Genomic DNA, 24,798 nt, shown 5'->3' with positions numbered 1-24,798 from the left:
CCCAGAAAACAGATTGTCTCAAGGGGTGAAGGTTACGTTTGGGGTGTGCAGCATTGCCTTTTTTGTACATGTTTAACATCTTGGGAATTTAATATTCTTTGAGATGAATATTACTCTTGGTGGATGAGTATGTGGCGTCGTGCTAGCACCCAATACTATTGCGAATAACAATTGATTGCATTACGGCTTGAACTACACGATGTGCAGGTCCATTTAGCATATCCACTGCATAATCTATTCATATATCAATTTTTGCGGATCTAGCACTCGTTTTGCCTTTAACTTGTGAATATCGACTTGGGTCACGTTTTACTGGATCCTTTGGTGGGAACTAGGTATAAGTTTGGAAATTTCCCATACACCTAACAGGAACAACAATATTGAAACGTATAAGCCTTGAGAAAGCCCGTTGGGCGAAACGCGCGTCGGCTGCGTTGTGAAAACTGGATACTCATATGATTATGAAAGAATAAACATAACATATCCTGTTACATCAAGATCGGAAATTGATTGTGTTTTTCATATGAACATTTAACATATTTTGACTACACCCAGAAAACAGATTGTCTCAAGGGGTGAAGGTTACGTTTGGGGTGTGCAGCATTGCCTTTTTTGTACATAAAAAAATAAATGTACCCTCTGTAAAAGTGAATGGATTCATAGAGGAACAAGCATTGGCCAAAACAAAAATGGTGAATTTATAATTCCGAACTAAACATCATATGCAGTAGAAAACATGGCCTAATAAAGATTATGATGTCCATGGGATATGAAGTACAGTTCACCAATTGCTATACTCTTTATATATCCTGTTCCCTTCCAAGTACACATCTAGTGTGTCGGCATAAAAGTGAAATGTTTCCCAAGGGAACTAGTTTACGAAGGATCACATCCCAACAATTTTATACGTCATCAACTAGAGCATGCATACAGAGCAAGTTAAGTTGAGCAACCCACAACTTGCAAGTTGTTAGGGTACAAGAGACTGATGCATTTTTGTTCTTGACTACTGCCTTTAACATACTTTGGTTTCATTAGGTTTTCATTCAAATGTCCAGTCAGTACTTCTCACAACTTTCCATGCCACAAGCACGAAGCCATGAATTGACTGACCATGGTGTGTTAAAAAATCAACAGTTAGGGCCCTGAAAAGGAATATCCCTGACACTAAAAACAATTCCGCAGTGCGAAGATGAGTGGGTCGGTAAGGAATCTGCGGCTAGATCATTTCTCTACCAGATAAGGCGTTACCGAAGGTAAGTAACTTGTCCATCTGATAGAGACATCTAGCCGCAGATTCCTTACATTTGAGCAGATACTCAAACAATACTATCCCCGGAGGGACTGCGGAAAGGTTTAGACAAGAAAATCATGCAAAACAGAGTGACCAAACTGGTATTCTCTGTGAACCTTGGAATCCAGGCAGTAGTGTCTGGCAAACGTGTGTAGCGATGCCCACATGGCTGCTTGGCACATATCGAAATGGGGACACCAAGGTGGAGAGCCCTGGGGGCTGCTTTTGCCCAAGTGGAATGGGGCCCAAGCCCTTAAGGGGGATCTTTCTTCGCTTAGGCGTAGCTAATTTTATACAGATTATAACCCAGAAGGATATAGTCCTCATTTGGGAAGAATGCACGCCCTTCCTTTACACCCACATACCCTATAAAGAGTTGGTCATTCACCTGGAACGCATTGGCGTTCAGTGAACCGGCCAGGTGTTGAACCACCAGGGAAATGCCCTGTTATTCCAGCCAAGTCTAGAGACGCAGGGCCTCTTGACCACACTCCACCCTGTCTGTTGCAGTACTACATGGCGGTTGTGTTGTCTGGGAACACCTGCACGAGCCTTCCCTTTATGGACGGCAAAAAGGCTTTCAGTGCCAGTCGGATCGCCTGACGCTCCAACAGATTGATATGGTGCTTGGCTTCTGCCGAGACAAGCGTTCTCTGATATCCACCTCCCCCAGATGGGCACCCCATCCCAGAAGGGACGCATCCGTCACTACTGTAAAATCTGGGTGGGGAGGCAGAGGGGTTTGTCGTGCTAGAGGCACTCACATGTTTTGAAACCATGTGATGACCTTTGACTACTATCATTTTCATTGACTTTTGGTGTTTTATCTTACCCTAGCCTGAATTTATGACATTTTCCCCTGCATTTGTACATTTCCATAAAAGATCTCTTTTGTATAATCTTTTTTGCAGTTTTAAAGTGGGAGCTGTCACAGAGTAGAACAGCCTTGCCTGGAACAGAGCGTGTGGAATGTGCATTTGAAAGTTAGGGAATAGCCCCTTTGGACTATTTGCAACACCCACTTGTCTGATCTGATGTTCCACCAGTGGTGGAGATGATAGCGTACTCTCCCACCGACTGGCTGAGAATGATCCTGGGGGATAAGACTAGGAAGGTTTTGCGGTGGAAGAGGGAATCGTGGCTTGGCTTCTGACCTGCCGACCCATGGGGTCGGGGTGAACGGCGTCCATGGCCAAAGAGAGGCTGCTGAACTTGCGAGGCCCACTGGCCAGAATAGGGTTGGCGTTTTTGATAGAACCTTCTGTAGGCACGAAAGGGGCGAAAAGCAGAGTTGTGGTGAGGCCTAAAGACTAGGCTGTGGCCCGCGAGTCTTTGAAGCGCTCAAGGGAAGTATCTGCTTTGTCTCTGAAGAGACGGGAGCCATTAAAGGGCATGTCCATGAGGTTAGCTTGGACATCCACTGAAAAACTAGATGTTCTCAGCCAGGCATGGCTACGTACGGCCACCGTCGTGAAAATTGCTCTGCCCAGCGAGTCGGTCGTGCTCAAGCCACATCTGATGGAGAACGTTGCTGCATCTCTCCCTTCTGAAATAACTTGGGAGAGTAGAGCCCGGTCCTCCTTCAAGACTCTGGGCAGCACCTGCACAACAGTGTCCCATAAAATATGGGAATAATGACCCAAAAGTCATGCAGTGTTCACCGACTGCAATGCTGGACTGGTGTAAGAAAAAATGTTCCTCCCAAAACGCTCTTGTCTCTTGGATTCCCTGTGCAGGGGTGCAGAAAGGAACGTGCCACGGGAAGTGGAAGCCTGGACCACCAAGCTTTGCGGAGAGAGCGGTGAGGGAAAATGTGTCACCCGGTGCAGGGTGGTGGCGGCAGGCAATCGTCCTATTCACAGTTCGCCTAGCGGACACTAAAAAAATTAAGTTTAAATGGTCGGTGAAAGGGGCAACGGTGGAAGAGCAAGGGTCCTACAAATATCTAGGCATAACAATAGGGCAGGGCATAACACACAAGGAACATAAATTGGCTATAAAAGCCAAAGCGCAATCGCTAATCTTCGCATACAGATTACTACATAAAAAATTAGACTGCCCGAACCACAACCACCTCTTAAAAGTGATGGCTGCGCAAATTCTGCCCACTATGTCAGATGGTTTAGTCACTTGGTGCGGCAAGGAGGCTGATTTATTAAACGAACTTCAGACTAAGGTTTATAAGGCCGTTTTCAACCTGCCAAAAGTCTGCCTCCTCAGCTCAGGTCCGGCTGAAATTCGGCCTCCAGAATGAGAAATTCCGGGGCATGAGCGGCTTTGTTAAGCTATGTCATAAATTCCGCTCCTCCGATCCAGACACAAAGAACAGGTTATGCTGGGAAGAAATTAAGTACCAGATGGATCAAGAAATATCGAACTCATGGGGAAATTATTTGAGAACATCACTGGCTGAGCTGGAAATACAAACAGCATGGGGAAATAGGACAGATAGAGCAAGCATCAGTAAAGCTGTCAATGATGCAGCAAAAAAGAAATCTTTTTTGGACGATAAAAAAGCAATTTCCAAACGTCGGCATGGGTGGACTGTCATCAACTCTTATAAATTTTTAAAGCCGCAAGCATATTTAACAGCTCATTTTAGCTTGCAGTTAAAAAAGAGCTACATAGACTATTGGATGGGCTTGCACGATTCCAAAGATCTACAGCCTTCTTGGAAAAACACCCAACAAACAGCGCATTGTCGATTATGTGGCTTTTACAAGGAATCTTTATCTCATCTACTATGTGTATGCCCAATAGTCATGGACCTGAGGAGACAGTATTTAAAATCCATTTTAACGAACTGAATATTCACACGTGCAGGCAAGGCGCGATATGCTGGTTGGATGGTTCCTCTATAATCTTGGCCTGCTGGGGAGTAAAATACCTGGCAGAGGTAAGAAAACTCTTACGGCAAGCCGATCTGGAGGAAAACAAAGAAGTATGACCGACCCAGCATGGGCCCAGCTGACTCATCAGTGTAATAAATGGACTGAATGTAAAACTTATTAAGAGACTATTTGGTTTTAAAAAAAATTACGTTGGCAGTACATATTTTAGTTTCACATTGTGTTGACTCACTAATAGTATGTTTTCATGTTTACCATTCACAAGAGTGGGAGTGACTATATAACAGCAAGGTCTAAAGCACCATCATGGTTCTAGCAATGAAAAAGATGTATTTAGTAAACATCTCTACAATGCATTTCATAACATTTTATGTTGATGGTTAAGCACCTGCACTTTAGCTAAATGATCATCAATGTAATCTGGTTTTAAATTGTAAATGTAAAGATATACTTTTATTTTTTGGAAATTGTAAAGATTTTAATTAATCATACAATAAACTGACATAGGAGCCCCTGTGCTAGGTTTGGGCCAGGTGCCCAGAAGGATGTCTGATAAGGCCTCTCTAAAAGCCAGCAAGGCTTCTGAGCTGGAGACCCCAGGCTGCAGGGCCTTTGTCAAGACGTTAGTCTTGATTGCCATTGTAGGGAGCTGCAGGTCCAGGACTTCCGTAGCCCTACGCACCACTACAGCAAATGACGCTTCCTCCTCCGTTGCCAGGTTAGGGGAGATAGCATACTAGAGTCTGGGGAGGTGTCCAAACCACAGGCCTCACCCAGTTTCTAGTACCAGTCCATATCATGTGGGTGCAGGATTTCTAATCCTCTTCCTCTATCCCCAACACTTCAGAATAGGGCAGATTGAACGGCATGGAGCCGTACGGCACCGGTCATGGCGCCGGAGGACACCCGACCGGCTCTGTGTCATTGGTAATGAGGATCGAGGAGGCGCCAGCAAGGCTGAGGACCTCGCCGTCAGACGCAGTGCCGGGGAACATCGCTGTGGATGAGTGACCGGCGTCTGTCTGGACCCAGGAACGGGTTCAATCTGAGTCCGTGGTGTCAGAGCCGCAGGCATGGGAACCACGGGCGCCTCCATCCTCTGAGCCTGTGGGCCCGAAGGCACGGTCAGTCCGCCCAAATATGACAAGAAAGTCATTACTAGATTTGCAGAATAAAAGTGTTATTGACTATTGAATTGAGTCCAAGATTCAGATTCCCCCAAAAATGTATGTTGAGTGCAGTTGCCTTACTCTCTTTAGCAAAAAAAAAAAAAAAAAAAAAAAAGAAGACTACCCTGACCAAAATGTTTATTTTGCACTGCAGAGAGTTTATTGGGGAAACTATTAGTGGAACCTCGTCTGCACTACAATGATGCTTTGGCAGACAATTCTATGGAGATAGCTAGTCCACAATCCTGAGATGTTTAGGCATAGCAGGGCAACTGCATATGCCTTAGGTTTAAACTCATCAGCCTACTTGTTCCATCAAATATACAGGGTATTTAGAGGCTTCAGACACCAATTTAAAGGGTTCCTTCAATGACTGTTCCTTAGTTTTAGGACTACAGAGATGTAGCAATTCAGGGGAGGAAGACTGCAGAAAATAACATTATCTTTGTCCCCTACTCCCACCACCTCCAGAAATCTATTGGTTATTTTGGCAACAGCTACATGACCCTAGTTAAGAGACCGCTATATTGGCAGAATTGGAGGGGAAGAATTACTGACTAGTAGGTCCTTCAGATAGAAAGTGGTTTGCACTTCCAATTGCAACAAAGCAACCACTATATATAATGTATGGAGAGCTACTTAAAGTGTTCCAAGGTCAAGGAGAGGGAAAGTTCTGTATTTAAGATAATTTCTTATTCACAAGAAGGGAGGAATATAAAAATATCAGTTCTACGTGTTTTATTCCTCATATCAAAGAGATGACAAATGAACAGATACGAGCCAACAATATTTGCTAACATTTGGGGAAGACAGGAAAGTGATAAGGAACCTGCAAGGAGCAACTGCATCCATATGTTTAAACATTACTAAATATAAGGTACTTTTAGTTCTAATGGATACTCATTCCTACAGAGTCCTCCTCTTAAGAACAATTCTCAAAACACTTTAAGAGCAAAACAGCCAAGGACAAAATACAAACCCACTGATGAGTAGATTTTGAACTTCTGCTTTTAATCATTGGGATTAAGCTCTATCCTATTCATGCAAACAGTAATGTTAGCCCATTTGCTGTATATCAAATGGAATGAATGGATTTCATCTGTGGAGGGTAGACATAGCTGGCCTTCCTCTTTTCAGAATGGAATTTAAACCCCGCTCAGGGTAGTCCTTTCAGGTTCATACAAATGCTTATTATTACAAGATGAACAATTTAGAGATTGATTTCAAGTGTCTACTTTCTCAAAATGCTGCCTAGCTTGTGCCTTTCAAGCCCACCAAAAAGGTTGTCATGAATCCTGCATCTGCAGTCCTAATAATGTAGGGACTGGACGCCTTGCTAGGGTCAAATCTGACAATCTCTTTGGAGAGGCAAGGTAGAGTATCCAAAGCCGTAAGCAAATCACGTGAGCTAAGTGAAACTGTGAAGCCACTTCCTGTAAAGAGAAGGGATTTACTCTTATAATAACCTTGTTCTTAGAAAATGATACAGTCTGGGAAACCTGACAAAGTTTATACCTCCTCTGCTCTCGTCAATTAGATTGTGTCCACTATTACAGTGCTTTCCCTAAGTGGGCATGAATCCATAATTTTTAAAGACAGACACATTAAGGCTAAGCATCAGGTTGGGACACCCTGTATGGTGTAGAGGTTCACTTAAATAACTAACAAACGGCAACTTGCCTACAGAACCTTAATCTGAGGAATAATTGCATGCTGCAATAGCTGCTACTGCCTTTACTGTTCTAAAGTTCAGATACGCTTCAGACATATGCTAAAAGCTGATTCATGCGGATAGTTTCAGATTTAAGATGATTAAATGATTTGCCCCCACAGCAAGATGTGAAAATAGTCCACCTACTGTAATTGACTACCATCAATAACAGAACACTGGGAGTCAAAGGGGCATCCAGTGGAGAGGTGTGGTGCAGCGGCCAGGGCAGCTGACTGGAGCGCAGGGCTCAAGGCACGATCCCCGGTGCCAGCTCAGCTTCATGTGACTCTAGGCAATAGCTCACAATCTCCCCAACAGCCCCCAGTGCATTGAAGCCCTTGAAGCTGTGATATGTTTGCGCTTTACAAATAGGAAATATAGTGCCTCAGGGAATAATTCACAGCTCAAGTGTGCTAGTCTTCCAAGTCCCAAGCATGAAGGTTCAACATTGTGAGATTTTGATGCAATAGTTAAACTTCATTCTGCGACTAAAAACATTATTGCAGTGACCAGTGGTGCATAACTCAGATGCAGAAGATCTGGGTACCAAACAAACAAGTTTCTTACCTTTGGTAAAACTCTTTTGGTGGATACTCAAACCACAGATTCGCTACCCTAGAATATCCCCAGGCGTTAGACTGGATTAGGAGAATTTTGTAGCAGTGCTCCAGTTACCCGTTTTTTGTCTTTTCACTTTCAGCTTCCTTAAAAGCAGAGCATGAATAATTGTTGGTAACAGTGTGCGGAGTACTAACTTGTAACCTTTTTGAATGTTGAAAGGTGGCCACTCTACGGAGTGGGAGGTCAATGAGTAATCTGCCGTTAAGAGTATTCCACCGGAAAGACCCCAAAAGGGCTTCAGGTTTTACAATGACTGTACCAAGGATCAATGAGTGGACAACCAACATTTAGTGGGGTTTTCTGAAGCAAAGAAAGGAAGCCTGGTAGATAAGGATTCTGTCAAGGAGGATAGTCCTATGCATTAAGATCTGCTATTCCAGGCAAGAAAGCAGCGCCTGGAAGGCCTAAGAGCCCACTCTTCTAGGGCCAAGGCTTCTGCCACTGTGTAGGCGCAAAGGATGCTTGTATTGGATATCTTCCAAGCCATGACGTGGGCGTTGGCACATTTGTTCATGTAGCACTACTGCCTTGGTATGGCCAGAAGGGCACTTTGCCTATTAGCTCTGCAAGACTTCTTGATATGAAGCCCCTCCACAGATCCTCAACCTTGGGGAAATACTATTTTGGAATCTATTCTAAGGTGAGGAATCTGCGGTAATAAGTATGCAACAGAACAGGTTTGCAGTTGTATTGTCAGTAAGACCTGTACCATTTTTTCCTTTATCAGAGAGAAGGGAAATGTTACTTACACTGCAAGCATCTGTTCGTGGCATGTAGTGCTGGATATTTACCTGCTGTGAATACTACTGCCATCTAGTGTTGGTCTCAGCTGTGTGCAACTTCTTCAAAGTCGTCTTTGACTCATGATGTCTAGTGGCTCCACCAATTACTGATAATGCACATTGGCATTGCCTCCATTGTTAGATTGTTTTTCCGCACAGTGGGAGAGGATGAAAAATACAGCTTAGAAACACAAAAAAGATGACTAAGCAAAGAAATTAAGAAAGACATCTGCAACAATAGGAGGATTACAGGGAGGTGGGTGGGTGGGTGGGTGCATGCGAATCTACAGTACTACATGCCACAAACAGATGCTTACAGGATAACTAACATCTTCCGTTTGTCGCATGTGTAGCTGTAGATATACTTGCTGCACATAAAGTGTAAAGCACTTTTCCCCTATGCAGTGGCAAGCCGGAGGATGTTGCAGAAGACTGGAAAAGTGTACAGATTACAGCCTGGCCAATGTTAGCTTGTTGGCATGCTAAGACAACCACACAGTAGTGCTTGGTAAAAGTGTGTGGAGACAAGGTAGCTGCTTTGAAGGTGTAAACTATAGGGGCCTTACCTAAAAAAGCCACAGAGGACCTCGTTTTGCAGGTAGAGTGGAGTCTTCTTTGGGTTGGCTTCGATGACCTGTGGTTAATCCACCTTTTTCTGCGAGTTGTCCTCGGGACTGGAGTGGGTGGCCTGCTTGATGGAAAGTCCAGGCAGATCTTCCTCGACGTCTCGTTCTTTGAAGAACGGAGGGGTGTCGTCCCCTTGTCGCTGCGCCATGGTTTGTCGATCGGGACCTCAATGATAGTTCAAGGTTTTCTTGGAGTGAAAGGCAAGAGGACTTGTCATGCTCTGGGGACAGAGAGAGTTTGAAACCCGATGGTCTGTCCACGGGTACTTAGCTCAACACTGTGGGTAGTACTGGAAGGCGGTCCTTTCCATTACTGTGATGACATTCTCAAGGACCAAACGGAGGGCCTGGAAGCCCCTGATGGGGGAGGAGAAGTGCCTGGTTGCCAAGTCCGCCATAGGTCACTACGACAGAAACAGATAATCTTGTCTTTCCCGAACAGCGAACACAGAGAGGCATCGACCAGGAGCTCTATACTAACATGTTCGAACCAGAAGGCAGCAAAACACAACAATCTAACGATGGAGACCATGTGCATTACCAGTAATAGGTGGAGTCATTGGAACTCGAGACTCGAAGACGACTTTGAAGAAAAACAAGCTGCACATGTCCCAACCCAACACTAGATGCCAAGAGTATGCACAGCATGTGTATCTATATATTGCCCAGATGGGTACCTCAACCTTGCAATGTTATGTGCAATTATATAGCACATATCTGCAAAGCTTCAAGGTGCTGTAGAGAAAACGTAACAAAAAATGTCACAAATTGAAAACACAGCAATAGTATGGGGTGAATTTATTGTTTAAAACATCAAAATTTGAGAACATTACTGAATCTGATCAGAAGTGCCTTCCACACCAAGGAGAGTAGGTTCCAACCACTTGCTGAGGACAGATAAACCAGTTTCCCCTGCTACAACTGGTTAAGCTTTTATGAGTGAAAAGTCAGGACAAAGGTTATAGCAGCAACTCAAATCTGTTGAATCTTTCAAACGAAAGGTCGATTTTACAAGAGCAGGGATCTCAGGCAGAGCGTGGGAGTACAAATCTTGCATCCAAAGGCATCCAGCATTTTTAACTTTCTATCATGTAGTGGGAGAAAGGAAGTATTTTGTGTCACTTTGCCACGGTGGCCTGCTCCACCAGCTTCTAATGCATGTGATGAGCAGAATAGAAGCGGCAGGCAATAGGATAAGGCAGATGCTTTAACTGCAAAGCACATGGCAGATGTGCATATACAGTTCTTGAATGCGGCCATGAATCACTCATTATAGGGCAGCATATGTTCTCACATTGGTATGCATGATCAATCTCGTATAAAGAATGTTCCTTACGGAAGCTAGTGCTTTCAAAGCAGGAAATCCAACTTCAGGAAAAGTAACCAGGTTGGTAAAAAGAGTCAAATCTGCCTTTGTATGAAGAGTTACAAAAGGGGGTGGTGATGGACAGAGCATTAGAACCAATCAAACACTCACACCCAGTCAACAGATCTGGGTTTGATCCATCACCGTTCTTTAGCCCACTCTGCCACCCCAGTTCAGACATGGCCATATGCAATTCAGTCTGACCCTGTGCCTCATGGGAACAGTCCAGCCCGAACTGCCAAGCCATGTCTTCCCTGGACCGGAAACAAGCTTCCTAGGACCGGTTTCTGGAATCAAGCTATCCTGGCTGAAGAGGGGTGAAACCCCGAAACCGGTCCTAGGATGCTTGGTTCCAGTCCAGGGAGGACCTGGCTTGGCAGTTCGGGCTGGACTGTTCCCATGAGGCACAGGGTCAAGACTGATTTGCATATGGCTGGGTTCAAACTGGAATGGCATGGTGAGCAAAAAAACGATGGATTTAGGCCCAGATCTCTGTACTGGGGTGAATGTATGACATTGTTCTGCATTCTGTCCATCAACTGTTGTTTTTGCATTTGTCACCCCGAGTGGGACGGGTATGCTCAGACGTGAGTCCCGTGCTCTCCATGCCACTGGACTCAAGCTATCCTGGCTGAAGAGGGGTGACACCCCGAAACCGGTCCTAGGATGCTTGGTTCCAGTCCAGGGAGGACCTGGCTTGGCAGTTCGGGCTGGACTGTTCCCATGAGGCACAGGGTCAAGACTGATTTGCATATGGCTGGGTTCAAACTGGAATGGCATGGTGAGCAAAAAATCGATGGATTTAGGCCCAGATCTCTGTACTGGGGTGAATGTATGACATTGTTCTGCATTCTGTCCATCAACTGTTTTTGCATTTGTATGAAGAAGCACATTGTCTAATATCACTCTTCTTTCTGTGATGGAGACAGCCCTTGGAACTCAAGGTCCAATGAATCTGACCCACGAATGTTATAACACAGAGAAAAAGTCTTGGGGTTAATTTCACTTCACTCTTATTTGCCAAATACTCTGTACCCTGCTTTTATGCTTGGCTTTAAGATGATGTTTGTCTTGACCAATGGTGAAGGCTCAAAAGCAGATGTGAATATATGCTTCAGGGTGGATGTGTGGAGTATAGGTTAGATCCCATTAGTCTATTCAACTCCACACAAACGGGGTACGAGTTGAAGTAACTATAGAGGGTTATATTGCGGATTATACAAGAGCTAACTTAGTGAACCCCGAGGACAATCCACAAGTCTTGGCCCAGGATGTAACAGCAGTTGGAAAATACACCTGTTATGGTATATTCTACAAGGCTCAGTTAGGCTCAGCATCTTTGCTTCTCTGTTCAGTATGAAGAACTCTTATGCTTACAATGTTTTTAGCAGCACTGCTACAGAGAGTGGCTCCATGTAGAAATACAATTTCGCCAAAGTCCTAGGTTTTCATTTCAGGGAATAGAACACCAATTTAGCCTCCCCTTCCAGTTATGGCCATCTGGTTAGTTTCGGATCTTAATTTGCATCTTGAGAACCTACAAGGCACCACAGGCAATTGGAAAAAATGTTGATGAAATTTTAGACAGCAACATTTCCCTGAAAAAAGTAATTAAGATTTTGGGGTTAAAACTGTATGTCTGAACAACATTTAGAACAAGCATTGGCATAGCCAATAGGTCTCGCCTTTGGGACCTTATAAGTGTTTAGCCATGCAACAGTTGCATAACTAAGGGCCACATGCATCAACAAGAAAACTGCTCGCAAACGGGCAGATTAGCAGAATCTGCCCCTTTGCGACCGGTATTTTTGCATTTGGGATGCAATTAAGGAATCCCAAATTGAGATTCCTTAAATGCAATGCATGAAAGTTTAAAAATTTGCGATTTCGCTAATAGGGGGAGCAAATTACCATGAAGTTGAACTTCATGGTAATTTGCAAAAACTTTGAAAAATGCACTAAAGTGCATTTTTCAAAGTTCCATTTTACACACACACATGGCCTTGGGGCATGTGTGTGTGCAAGATGTATTCATATGCAGATTTCAGGGGTGCAACAGGGTGTCTTTTTGACGCCCTGGCACCCTTGAAATAGCATGAGCAATTTGTGATTCTCTAATTGAGATTAGCAAATTGAGAAAGTCCTCCCATTCATTCCTATGGGCCTCTAGGCCCATAGGAATCAATGGGGAGGTATTCCTTAATTGCGACTCGCAATTTGCGAGTAGCAATTAAGGAATGTTTAGAAATCGCTATTTTGTAAGCGATTTCTACATGCATAGCCTTTTGCTATTCCTTATTAGTGAATCCTTATTTTTCGCTATTAAGGAATCGCAAATGGCATTGTTGATGCATGTGCCAGTTTATACTTATAAGGTCCCAAAGGCGAGACCTATTGGCTATGCAAAGCGGCACATGCACTGTAGCTCCAGGCTGGCCTGGTAGCACTTTTTGGAGCCCTCTCAATAAGTCTCGCCAGACCAGCGCATGCGCTGGGTCAGGCGAGACCTAAAAACGGGTAAAAACACTAAATAATATTCTTTAATAACTCCTATTGCAGTAATGCGTGTAAGGGTGAGGGAAAAGGTAACTTATGTTACTGGCTCATTGTAGGAAACCCACCTCTCTATATAGTGCTCCACAACCCAATACACTGTGCAGAGAGGTAGGGGAGACCCTTACTGGTTTACAGAGGCAAAACTAGACAATACTAACGCTCTATTTTGTGGTAGTGTGGGCGAGCAATTAGGCTTAGAGAGTAGTGCTTAGCATTTGTTGTACACACCAAGGCAATAAATGATTACACCCACTCCAGGAATTAAGTTGGGACCAAATTAGAAAAATAGTACTTCTTTTTCTATAAATATTTAGACTAAGAACTTCGGGTTCAAGGTAAATACTTTCCGCAATACGATAAATAACAATAAAATGCAATAGTTACAGTTGTAGCAATTACGCACCATATATTTCCTGTGGAAGGAAAAAGGCATGTGGAAAAAGCAATAAAATACAGTTATAGTGTGGTTACCCTTTAGGAAATCAGAAGTTTCGGGGCCAAGGTCCAAAGTGCCAAGTCCAAGTTCTCAGGAGCTTCCTGGTTTTCTTGGGAAACAAGGCAAAAGGGGTCTCTGTAGCTGCCGCGCTACTTAAGAGGAGGACCCACTTCGAAAAGCAAAGGGGGACTTGCAAGCAAGTCTGAGGGCTATTGAGGGAGAGTAGAGGTCACAAGGGCTCTGGGGCCTTGGGAGCACAGCGGGTGTGAAGATGCCCCAGATGGGCGAGCTTGGTGCAGTGAAGATGGGCAAAGGCGTGCAAAGATGAGCCTCACAGGTAGGGGCTTGCACCTTGGAGCGACAATTCTGGAGTTGCAGGGTCACTGTAGAGGTGGGTCTCCAGAGTACTGACATTCCTCGTCAGGTGCAGGCTCGCAGTGAAGCTGGTGTCCGCCTTGACATGGTTTTGAAGATTTTCGCAGCAAGGGGTCTGTAACCCCGGGTGTAGGTGCCTTGCAGCTCCAGTGGGTCCTGGGGCCTCAAGATTTGGTGTAGAGGACGAGCTGACCCTTCAGAGCAAGTGTACCTTTGGATGGCACTCTGAGACAAAGGTCAGACTGGGTAGCTTAACATTGCTGGACAGGACTTTGTGTTTTGGAGGTCTGTGGGCAGATAGTACCTCTATCTTGAGAGATTTCATTGATGATTTGTGAAGTGGTCGGTGACCCTCCGGGGTCTGTGGAGGCCCCACAGCGAGGAAACAAGCTGGAGGGTGGAGACTGTCGAGTTCTGTAGCGGCAGGCAGGAGTTTTACGCCCCACCATGAGATTTTAAGTTCTCTGGTTCAACAGCTTTTCTTCGTTCATCTTCTTCTTGTGTCCGTGGAATCTAAGTTCATGGTCTGGGGAAGCAACCCAAATACTGAATTTAGGGGCGTTTACAAGGGAGTGACAGCAGCCAAATGGCCCCTTTCCTGGGTTTTCTGCACTCTCTTATGCCCACCTCCTGTGAGAGGGGGACATACCCTAGCCCTGACTGGAGAAGTCCAACCATCTTCAAGAGGCTAGGCACGGACACTCATGAGTATCTGTGCGCGTTACAAATTTATGTAACATAACATAACATTGAAAAATGTGCTTCACCTCGCCTCCAGCACCTGAGGGGAGTGCACCTCCTATTCTTTCGAAGTTTTCCCGCCCGTCTTATGCAAAACCGAGGAAAGGACTGGTCCTATCAGGAAAGGCTGAGGTCACGTTTCAGAGACGACAAGGCCTTTGAAGCTTCCTGCCACTGATTGCTCTTCCTGACTGGAGGAAGGAGTGAACACCTCCGCCCAGGCAGGCTTTGTTCTCGACCTCAGAGTGCGCTGGCGCTCACCCTGAGGTCAGAACTCAGTCTGGTGGTGACAGGATGGCTTAGACCAGTCGGTGTTCACACTAAGGGTTGGTAGGTTTTAGGGGACCACTCTAAGGGGCCCTCTGTGTGTAATTTATAATACTTCTGACACTGGAATCAGTGCAGGTTCATTAAGACGAGATGTTTGATACCAAAGATTCCATAATACAGTGAAGCCATTATGAACTGGAGAACTCGTAATGACGAGTGGCCAGCCCATGTACTTTCTATGGCTTCCCTGCTGACAGGAAATATAGTGCACTCTGCCTTAGGGCTATAAGGCCTGCCATAGGAGTCTCTTATCTATATCCCATGCAGTGTCTGTGGTCATGCCACACAGGAATGTGTGCAATGCCGACTTCGTTTTTGTCTGCACCAAGGCAGGCAGTCTGCAATGGCAGTGTGCATGGCCTTGATAAGAGGACCCTAAGGTGGCACAATTTGTGCTGCTACCCTTGGGGTCCTGCTTCAGTGCCAATGCCCTAAGTACCAGGGGTACCATTTACTTGGGACTTACAAGGGGTCCTGAAGTTGTGCCTATTGGGAAACAAAAGGTAGAGCTTCAGGAAAAAGCTTCTGGCACAGGGGACCTGGCTGGCAGAGATCCTGTACACTTCCAGTCAAATTACATCATTTTCCAAGCAAAAAGTGGGGGCTAACCATGTCCAAAAAAGGCACTTTCCAACACTTAGTAGGGCCTTACATGGACCATCCTAAATTGGTCTTTACCACCTCTACCAATGACCGATAATGAGTGAAGAAAAAATACCAGATGTGTTCTGCTGCCTAGGAGGAAAGTGCATATAAGGAATTTGCCAAAGCAAATATGCATTAGACAAACAAGATACTGCTGAAAGTAAGTGTTTAGTCCTGTAACTGAAAACGGTTGCTCTAAGACAGATATTCTTATAGGTGCATTTAAATAGATTGTGGTCTGAAGAAAAAGAACACTTGAATAAGTCATACCTTTATTTCAGCAACTCTGGAGGAAAAGAGGCTTCGTGTGATGTCTCTTTCCATCTCTCTCTTACTTTGCTTATTCTCAGCCTGCTGGCCTCCTCCACCATACACAGCACCAGCAAATCCTGCTTCCCCTCCTGCAGTCCAGTCCACCAGAGGATCATAAACAAAAGCCTCAAGTAATGTGAGAAGTGTTTCTCGTCCACGCCGCATTATGTGGAGGACCTATATCAACAAAGTTACGTTAAAAAAAAAAAGCTAAAATGAATTAGCACTATCTATTCTATTAGCAAAAATAAAAAAAGAAAATCAAATAGTATATTTACATTATAACACAATATGAATGGAGAAAATAACACAAAGTGGAATTATAGGGTTAGAACAGCTTAAATATTGCAAAACGTGATTCAAAATTGTATAGAGAAGACTTCAAATAAGTACTTAAATCATTCAGTACTAAGGGAAGTCTTAATGCTCAATCACCATCAATGATGAGAAGTATCTAGGTTACAGAGGAAACAAGCATTTGCAATGCAATAGGTCTCGCATTTACGAGAGTTTAAGCTATTGGCATTGTAAATGACAATGCCTATTATTTTTATTTTTTAAAGCATAAATAAAAGGCATTGTCATTTACAATGCCAATATCTTAAACTCCCGTAAATGTGAGACCTATTGTATTGCAAATGGTTCTTTAAGTTTAAAACTGAGCGCGGCGCCGCTTCAAGGACACCGCGCTCGTTTTCTTAAAGTTTTTTTACTTTAACACTGAGCATGGTGTTCGTGAAGTGGGCCCCGTGCTCAGTGTTAAAGTAAAAAAAAAAGGAAGAAACCGAGCACGGTGTCCTTGAAGTGGCACGAGGCTCAGTTTCGAAGTAAAAAAACAAAACAAAAACAGAGCGCAGTGTCCCTGAAGCGGGTACCGCGCTCACTATGAAAGTTAAATAAATAAACTGAGCGCAGTGTTCCTAAAGCGGGAGCCGCGCTCAGGATACAAATACAAAAAATAGCATCCGCCACTTCCCCATAAGAGCCCATAAACAAAATAGTGCTGACCCCTAGATAAAGCAGACTGCGCAATGTGCCAAGTAAAAGGTCCAGTCATTATGGGTGGCAACAAATGGCAACAAAGCGGTAACAAAGAGTGACTAACAAGCCTCATAATGAATCAGAAGGCAGCATTTGACAAGGACACCAGCTAATGAAAAATATGGGAGGAGAGTGGGCGAGACTTCCACAGCATACTCTACTAAAGCATGCCCCGCAGAGTGAGCAGCGCATTCGTGCTGCCGCTAGGCTCGACGTAAAAAAGACCACCATAATCCTTTCGCCAACAGACCAGGTGTTAAAAGTACACTGACACAGATACTCGCTCCCTCTTTGCTCAAATTCATCAAAATACACCAATGAGTAGCCAGTCTATGGGCATGCAGATGTAAATCTTCACAGCAACATGCTTTAAAGATTATGGCACACTCACATTAAACATTAAGATTACAAACGTTACCTGCTCACAGGAAAGTCTGAAAACACCTTCAACTCCGGTCACACCAAGTGCGGTTTCAATATTGTGAGTCATCCTGAATGGAACCTTTTCTGGAACTCGAAGGCTTTTTCCTAAAAGAAGACAAAACAGAATGTATTCCTTAATGGTTATTTCAGACCAAAGGACAACAGCATTTTTCTATAAAAATCTTCTCTGAGTAAAGCACAAGTTACTTGTGTAACGATATATCTGTAAGAGACATTAGTTAGTGATAGATTCCTTACCTTAGAATATCCCCAGGCGTCAGACTGGATCCTGAAAGTTTTCATAAGCAGTACCCCTGCGAGTCAGTAGACGTCGTCGCTGGCGTCGTAGCCGCCGAGATGACGTCGTCTTAGCTACTTAGACGTGGCCATGCGCACTGACGTCAGTTCTGTACACAAATTTTCCGCGCCAGGAGCGCAGAGCCATGCCAGAGACTGACAACTGGTGCAATAGAACTAGGGCCCTAAAAGGGATGACCTGAACCCTAGAGAACAGTTCGCAGAACGGGGATGATAGGCAGGCGGTAAGAATCTATCACTAACTAATGTCTCTTACAGATATATCGTTACACAAGTAAGTAACTTGTGCAGCTGAAAGAGACACTTTAGTGATAGATTCCTTACCTTAGAATACATACCCAAGCAATACCAACCCCGGTGGTGGGTCTGTGAAGTGAGATTACACCAGAAATGTATGGAGAACCGACCCGCGAAAGAAGCCGTTTCTCCGGACTGGACTGTCAAAGCAATAGTGCTTAGTGAATGTGTGCAAGGAGGCCCACGTGGCCGCCTGACATATGTCTTGCAGTGGGACACCGCATCCCAATGCTGTAGTAGCCGCCGTCGCCCTGGTCGAATGGGTGCACAACCCTACCGGAGGCTCCTTTGTAGCCAAATTGAAACAGGCTGGAATACACAAGACAACCCAGCGGGAGATAGTTCTCTTGTGCACAGCCCGGCCTTTTTAGGCACCCACGTAGCCAACGAAGAGCTGGTCATCCACCCGGAACAGTTGTGTGCGGTTGAGGTATAATGACAGCGCACGTGTAGGGTCCAGACGGTGGGGCCTCTCTTCCTTTCTGGAAGGGTGCGGAGGCGGAAGGAAAGTGAGAAGAGTGACAGTTTGCCCCAGATGAAAGGCAGGGACTACTATTGCTAAAAAGGAGGGACGTGGCTGAAGCACAATCTGGTCCGGACAAACCACCAGGAAAGGAGGTTTACATGAAAGTGCCTGGAGCTCACTCCCACGCCTAGTGGAGGTGACAGCCACCAGGAAGACAGTGTGCAAAGTTAATAACCGTAAAGGACAGTTATGAAGAAGCTCAAAGGGAGCGCACATTAAGTATGTGAAAACCAGGTGAGTAATGCCTTTGAGAAATCTATGGACCACAGGGGACTTGAAAAGAGAGGGTTGATGAGGCAGCTGGAAAAAGGCTGAAGGAGCAGAAACGTAGCCCTGAATAGTGCCCAGAGCAGAGCCCTGCAGGGCCAAAGAGATAAGTAACAATAGGACCTAAAAAAGAGGGCCAGAAACGGGATTTACAGCTGTTGCTGTGCACCATGACACAAATTTGTTCCTCCTGCAGGCGTATACAGTCTTGGTTGAGGGACGCCTGGCTGCCAGAAGCACATCACAGACTTCCGGAGGCAAGTCAAACGGAATCAACTGTCACCGCACAATCTCCACGCAAGGAGGTGGAGGCTGGACAGGTTCGGTTGGAGGACCGTCCCCTGCTGCTGCGACAGAAGATCCTCCCAAAGAGGCAACCGTATCGGGGGATCTACACTCATACTGACTAACTCGGGATACCAAACTCCTCAAGCCCAGGCTGGTGCCACAAGAATGACTTGGGCCCGGACGCGTCTGATCTACGTCAGCACTCTGGGTAGAAGTGGTATAGGTGGAAAGGCGTACAACAGACCGCAACTCCACTCGCGACGAAAAGCGTAGCAGAGCGAGTGCCGCCTTGGAAACACTAACGCGCAGAACTGCGGACATTGTGCGGCGTTTTTGGCAGCGAATAGATCCAATCAAGGTCCTCCCCACTGTTGAAAGAGACCTTGCGCCACCTCAGAGTGAAGACGCCATTCGTGATCCATCATGCACATATGGCTGAATGCGTCCGCCCTGGCGTTCAAAGAACCTGCCAAGTGTTGAACCACCAGGAGAATGCCCGGTGTTCCAGCCATGTCCAGAGGCGCAGAGCCTCCTGATCGAGGGTCCATGACCCCACCCCGCCTTGCTTGTTGCAGTACCACATGGCGGTGGTGTGGTCTGTGAACACCTGCACTATCCCCCTTGATAGAGGGAAGGAGTGCTTTCAGTGCAAGTAGGATCGCCCTGAGCTCCAAAAGATTGATATGGAGCTTGGACTCCGCCTCAAAACCAGAGACCTCTGATCTCAGCGTCTCCCGTGTAGCCGCACCATCCCAGGAGGGACGCGTCCGTCACCACTGTGTGCTCCGGTTGAGGAAGGGAGAGGGATCTGCTGCTGACCCATCGCTGGTCAGTGAACCACCACCGCAAGTCTTGTGCAGTGCCCTCCGAGATCTGGACGTAGTCGGACAGGTGTCCCGGATGCTGCGCCCACTGGAACTTCAGGTCCCACTGCAGAGCCCACACATGCCACCTGGCATGGTTGATCAGCAGGAAGCCATAAGGCCCTGCAGCCTCAGTGGCTTCCTGATCGAAACCCAGGACAAGGGCTGAAAGATCGGAACCATAGCCTGACTGTCCCGGACTCGCTGTTCGGGAGGATAAACCCGAAAATGCGTTGTGTCCAGAGCCGTTCAGATGAAGAGGAGCTTCTGAGAGGGACCAGATGCGACTGCGGCATGTTGACGGAGCAACACAGCAAATGCAGGAGGTCGGCCGTAGTCTGGAGGTGGGAGATGACTGCCTCGGGTGAGCCCACCTCCAACAACCAGTCGTCGAGATAGGGGAGGACAAACCCCTGATCTGCGCAGATGAGCTGGTAAGGCCCAAAGGGGATCCCGGTGAATTGAAAATGCTAGTGGCCAACCGTGAATCGCAGGTAACGCCCGTGGACCTGCAGGACATGGAAGCAGGCGTCCTGCAAGTGGAACACTACCCTCGCCTTTCGGGTCCAGGAAATGATGAACGTTCCGAAGGTCTAAAACAAGCTTGATGGCCCCCTAGGCCAAGGGTGCCACAACTTCCTGTTTGCAAAGCGTCAAGTGATCCCCTGATAGCGGTGGTACTGACGTGGCATAGTAGGAGGAGTAGTCCCGAAGAGGAGGAGCAGCCCCTTCGGACTGTTTTCAGAACCCACCAGTCCAAAGTGATAGGGCGCCAGTGTGAGAGGTGATGGCGAATCCTGCTGCCCACTGGCGTGTGGTGGGCCCGAAACAGAGGACTGAAAAGCAGACTAGGAAGGCCTTGAGGCAGCGGTGGTAGTGGTCCAATCTGCCCGCTAGCCCTGGAACCCACCCTGCTGTGATACAAATTGCTCTGCCTATGGAGGAGGCGGGGAATCCCGTTGCATCCTTGCCCTCGGCAATTGCTTGGGAGACCACCTTCCAAGCCCCCATTAGACACTGTGGCAGCACCTGCGCCATCGTGTCCCACACAGAGTTGGAATAGAGGGCCAAAATGCCCTTGGAAAAGCAGAGACCTGGACCACTAGACACACTGGTGGTAGGTGCGGTGCAATGAAACTGAGGATGCCTTGTATGCAGAGGCGCACCGTGTCAGGTTTAAAGAAGGGCAGCAGCAGTCCTGTAGAGGAGGCCGCTGCTGAAGCACTGCAGCAAGGAAATTTCCCTGATAGGCACTGTAGGGAGTTGGAGGTTAGGAGCCTCCCCTACGCCATATCACATAATGTACCCACCATCTCCGTAGCAACGGAGGAAGGTGACAGTGTATCAGGGTGTGGAGAGAATTCCAGCTTGCTGGGATTTTCCATATTGTCAATCTAGTTTAGATCATCCACATAGCGAGCTGCAAGAAGGTCCTCAGACCCCCCCCAGGATTGGAGGCAGGACAGGGCAGGCTTGATATAAACCGGCCCTGGAGGCAAAAAAAACGTTGCCGGTACCGCAGGCTGTGCCGAGGCCAGATCCGAAGGTGGCGCCGAGGCCAACGGCAGTGTCGTAGCCGGAGCGAATGGCTGCGCCGAGGCCGGAGCCAACGGCTGCGCCAGGGCCGGAGCCTGCGCGAAGCCGGAGCCAACGGCGGCGCCGAGGCCGGAGCCAACGGCGGCACCGAGGCCGGAGCCAACGGCGGCACCGAGGCCGGAGCCAACGGCGGCACCGAGGCCGGAGCCAACGGCGGCGCCGAGGCCGGAGCCAACGGCAGCGCCAAGGCCGGAGCCAAGGGCGGCGCGGTGACGAGGCCGGAGCCAACGGCGCTACAGGGTATCTTGCCGGCGTAACCGGGGCCAAAGGCGGCGCACGGGGCAGAACCACCCAGGGGGTCCGTGGGGCCCAAAGGCGCTCTGGAGGGACCTGATGGGACAAAGCAACGCTCATGTTGCTGACTGAAGTACCTATACTTCTTCCGGAGGCTTGTACGACCCCTAAAAATGCGGGTAAGCCGCAGGTAACAACGGAGGCCCCGAAGGAGCCGCGGGGGAGTGACCACCCATACCCTCCATCGAGTCCCGCCACCGGTGAGGGGTAGACTAAGAGACGCCGCTCCTTCGCCCTTTCCTGGCGCTTGGACTTACCTGTCGCCGATTCCGATGAATGATGGTGTCAGCTGCGCCAGTGATCCCTCGACCTCCCTACGGAAGCGGGACATTGAGCGGTGCGGTACCGAGTGACGGGCCCCCAACAACTTCCGGGAATGCTCCTGCAAGCCTTCTGCGCCATGGCCCGACAATCGGGGCACGTCTCGGGCTGCACCAATAGTCAAATTCTCGGCAAAAACAAGAGACACGTCTCATAAACAAGTCAAATTTATTGACTAGGAGTACCGCTCTCTCTTGGATCTGCGCTTGCTGAGCGGAAAAAGAAAGAACTGACGTCAGCGCACATGGGCGCGTCTAAGTAGCTCAGACGACGTCATCTTGGCGGCTAAGACGCCAGCGACGTACGTGGAGCCGTACGACGACGCATACCGACGCGCAGGGGTACTTCTGACGAAAACTTTCAGGATCCAGTCTGACGCCTGGGGATATTCTAAGGTAAGGAATCTATCACTAACGTGTCTCTATCAGATATTAGGTGTACATTGCACAGGGAATTTAGGAAGGCACTACATAATACATTGAGAAAGAAAAGTATTTGCCTGCAATATGTTTCCCTAAACTCTCTACAGCTTTTAACATTGTATTTACTTAGCAAACAAATTGGAGAAAGAGGGACACCAAAACTGATATCAAAGTGCTTCTTTACAAAAGCAGCAGTTCTCAACTCACTTGTTTATTTTGGGTATTTCTTGCTTTGTTCCTGGAAGGCATATGAACCCATGCAGCAAGGAAGAAAAGGGACCGGAGCTCAGCTGAAACAAAGCTAGCTCAAGCATGAAGAATGATATAGTTACAATTATGTGGACAGCGACTCCTAGAGTGAAGACTACTTTTTACTGACAATCTGTAGGCAAGTGTCCAGTTTTGACAGCAGTGCAGTGTGTTCCTGCTATCCAGGTCACCAGTGCCAGATCGTTTTCTCTAAAACTGTACAATTATTCGCCCCATTGCCAATACTTTTAGCACCTATGTAAGTCCCTAGTGAATGGTACCCTTGGTACCTATGTATGGGTACTAAAAAGGGTCCCAAAGGGTTGCAGAATGTATTGTGCCACCCTTGGGGACCCCTCACCCCACTCATGAAAACTGCCATTGCAAGCTCTGTGACAAGGTGCAGACAAAAGCGAAAACATGGCACACCTCCTGTGTGCCATGCCTGTAGAGACTGCATACAATATACATAAGTCACCCCTACAGCAGGCCTTCCAGCCCTAAGGCTTGGTGCATTATATTATGTGTGGCCAAAATCTGCATGAGCAGATATGCCCCTGTGATGTCTAAGTCGATTCTTGGACATTACAAGTGAACAGGGAAGCCATCTTGAGTACATGTACTGGGCACCGTTAACTACGAGTTCCCCAGCTACACGAGGGCTTCACTGAATCCAAAGCTATTTAGTATCAAACATCTTGTAGTAATAAACTCACACGGATTCCAGTGATGGATTTATCAATACATGCACCAAGAGAGTACCTCAGAGGTACCTCCTGAAACCTACCAGTCATCTAGTGTACTGGCTGACTGGTCCAGTCCAGCCTGCCACCACAAACCTACTTCAGACCCCCTATGAGGCGAGATCCACACTCTCAGAGGTGAGGAACAATGCATGCTCTGGCAGGAGGTGTTTACATCTTCTCCAAACAGGATGGCTAGCAGTCAGCATTCCAAGGCCAAAGGCTTCAAAGTCTTTGTTGCCTTTGATATGGGATCCAGGCATCCCACAGGCCAGGGAGATTAAAATCCCTGCACTGAGGCCCATTTTAGTATGTGAAGTAGGCATGGAGTACACCCAGATCAGTCACACCGCTAAGGTGACTGACTGATGTGCCCCACTCCAGGAAACTTCTGCCATCTTGGTGATGGAAGAATTCGGGAAACTGGGACAGGGTTATGCCCAATTCCCAGAGGAAGTGGTCATATGAGGGCATAGTGACCCAAGGGTAGTTAGCCCATTAATTACTACTCTCCACTCCTCTAACACCTCTAAATTTAGTCTTTACGGTGCTCCCTGTATCCAGAGCCTTAGATTCCACTGACTGATAAGAAGAAAAGGACAATAAAGAGCTGACCCCCTGCAAGAACCTAAGACTGCTGTGGACTTTTGAAGCCAAACCCTGCCTGCCGCATAGAGACTCCACAATTGCAAAGACACGACTCATCCTGCAGCTGTGCATCCTCCACAAGCCCTGGAGGTTTGCCAGCCCAGCATCTAGCATATCCCTTGGAGGTACTTCCCTGCTGCCTGTAGGCCCTGACCGAGACATTTGGTTTAAAGAGGCTGCTGTCCACCGGGTCCAATGAGCAGTAGCCACACAGGAGAAGGGCAGCAGACTCAGGAGGTCAGATCAGTCTTCCTGACAATCCTGAAGACACCAGGACCTCCATGAGCCATCCTGCACCCATTCCCGGGGTACCAGACCCTTGCCGCAACTAAAGCTTGTTAAAAGTCCCGTCCGGACTTCAACAACATCACCGCCGATTAGCCGACTAGGGACGTCAGACCGCAGAGGCCAGCACCTAGAGTGGCCCAGGTATTCTGATTTTGCCCCCCTTGCAGGTTCTGACCAACAACAGGGAGCGCCTTGATGCATGAGAACTAGCCGGCCACAAAAACACTGCACCCTAGTGCCTGGCCTGGGCCTAAAGAAACCGACTGCACCCCCATGCTGCCAGAACCCTCGCGAACTAAGCTCCCTACCCCCACACACCTGAGCCCCCATTGGGAGCTCCTGGACTTATTCCCAAGTAACCCTCTTCAGCCTATTTCCAAGTAGCCCTCCTTCCTTTCTAC

The 24,798-nt window shown here is 47.1% G+C and overlaps 1 protein-coding gene across 1 annotated transcript in view; it reads right to left on the bottom strand.

Annotated features, from left to right (window-relative positions):
- The window catches only part of SMG1 (SMG1 nonsense mediated mRNA decay associated PI3K related kinase), a 1,471,505-nt gene that overhangs the window by 399,522 nt on the left and 1,047,185 nt on the right, over positions 1-24,798 (bottom strand). Inside the window, exons 44-45 of the mRNA XM_085628855.1 lie at positions 17,273-17,382; positions 15,772-15,990 (exon numbers count right to left, since the gene is read on the bottom strand). Of these exons, the coding sequence (XP_085484981.1) occupies positions 15,772-15,990; positions 17,273-17,382 (329 nt within the window). The remainder of the gene's footprint in view (positions 1-15,771; positions 15,991-17,272; positions 17,383-24,798) is intronic.

This window comes from Triturus cristatus, chromosome 10 (assembly GCF_964204655.1).
Source record: "Triturus cristatus chromosome 10, aTriCri1.1, whole genome shotgun sequence".
Taxonomy (NCBI): Eukaryota; Metazoa; Chordata; class Amphibia; order Caudata; family Salamandridae; genus Triturus; species Triturus cristatus.
Note: the sequence above shows the minus strand (reverse complement) of the source record. Positions and strands in the feature narration are given on the sequence as shown.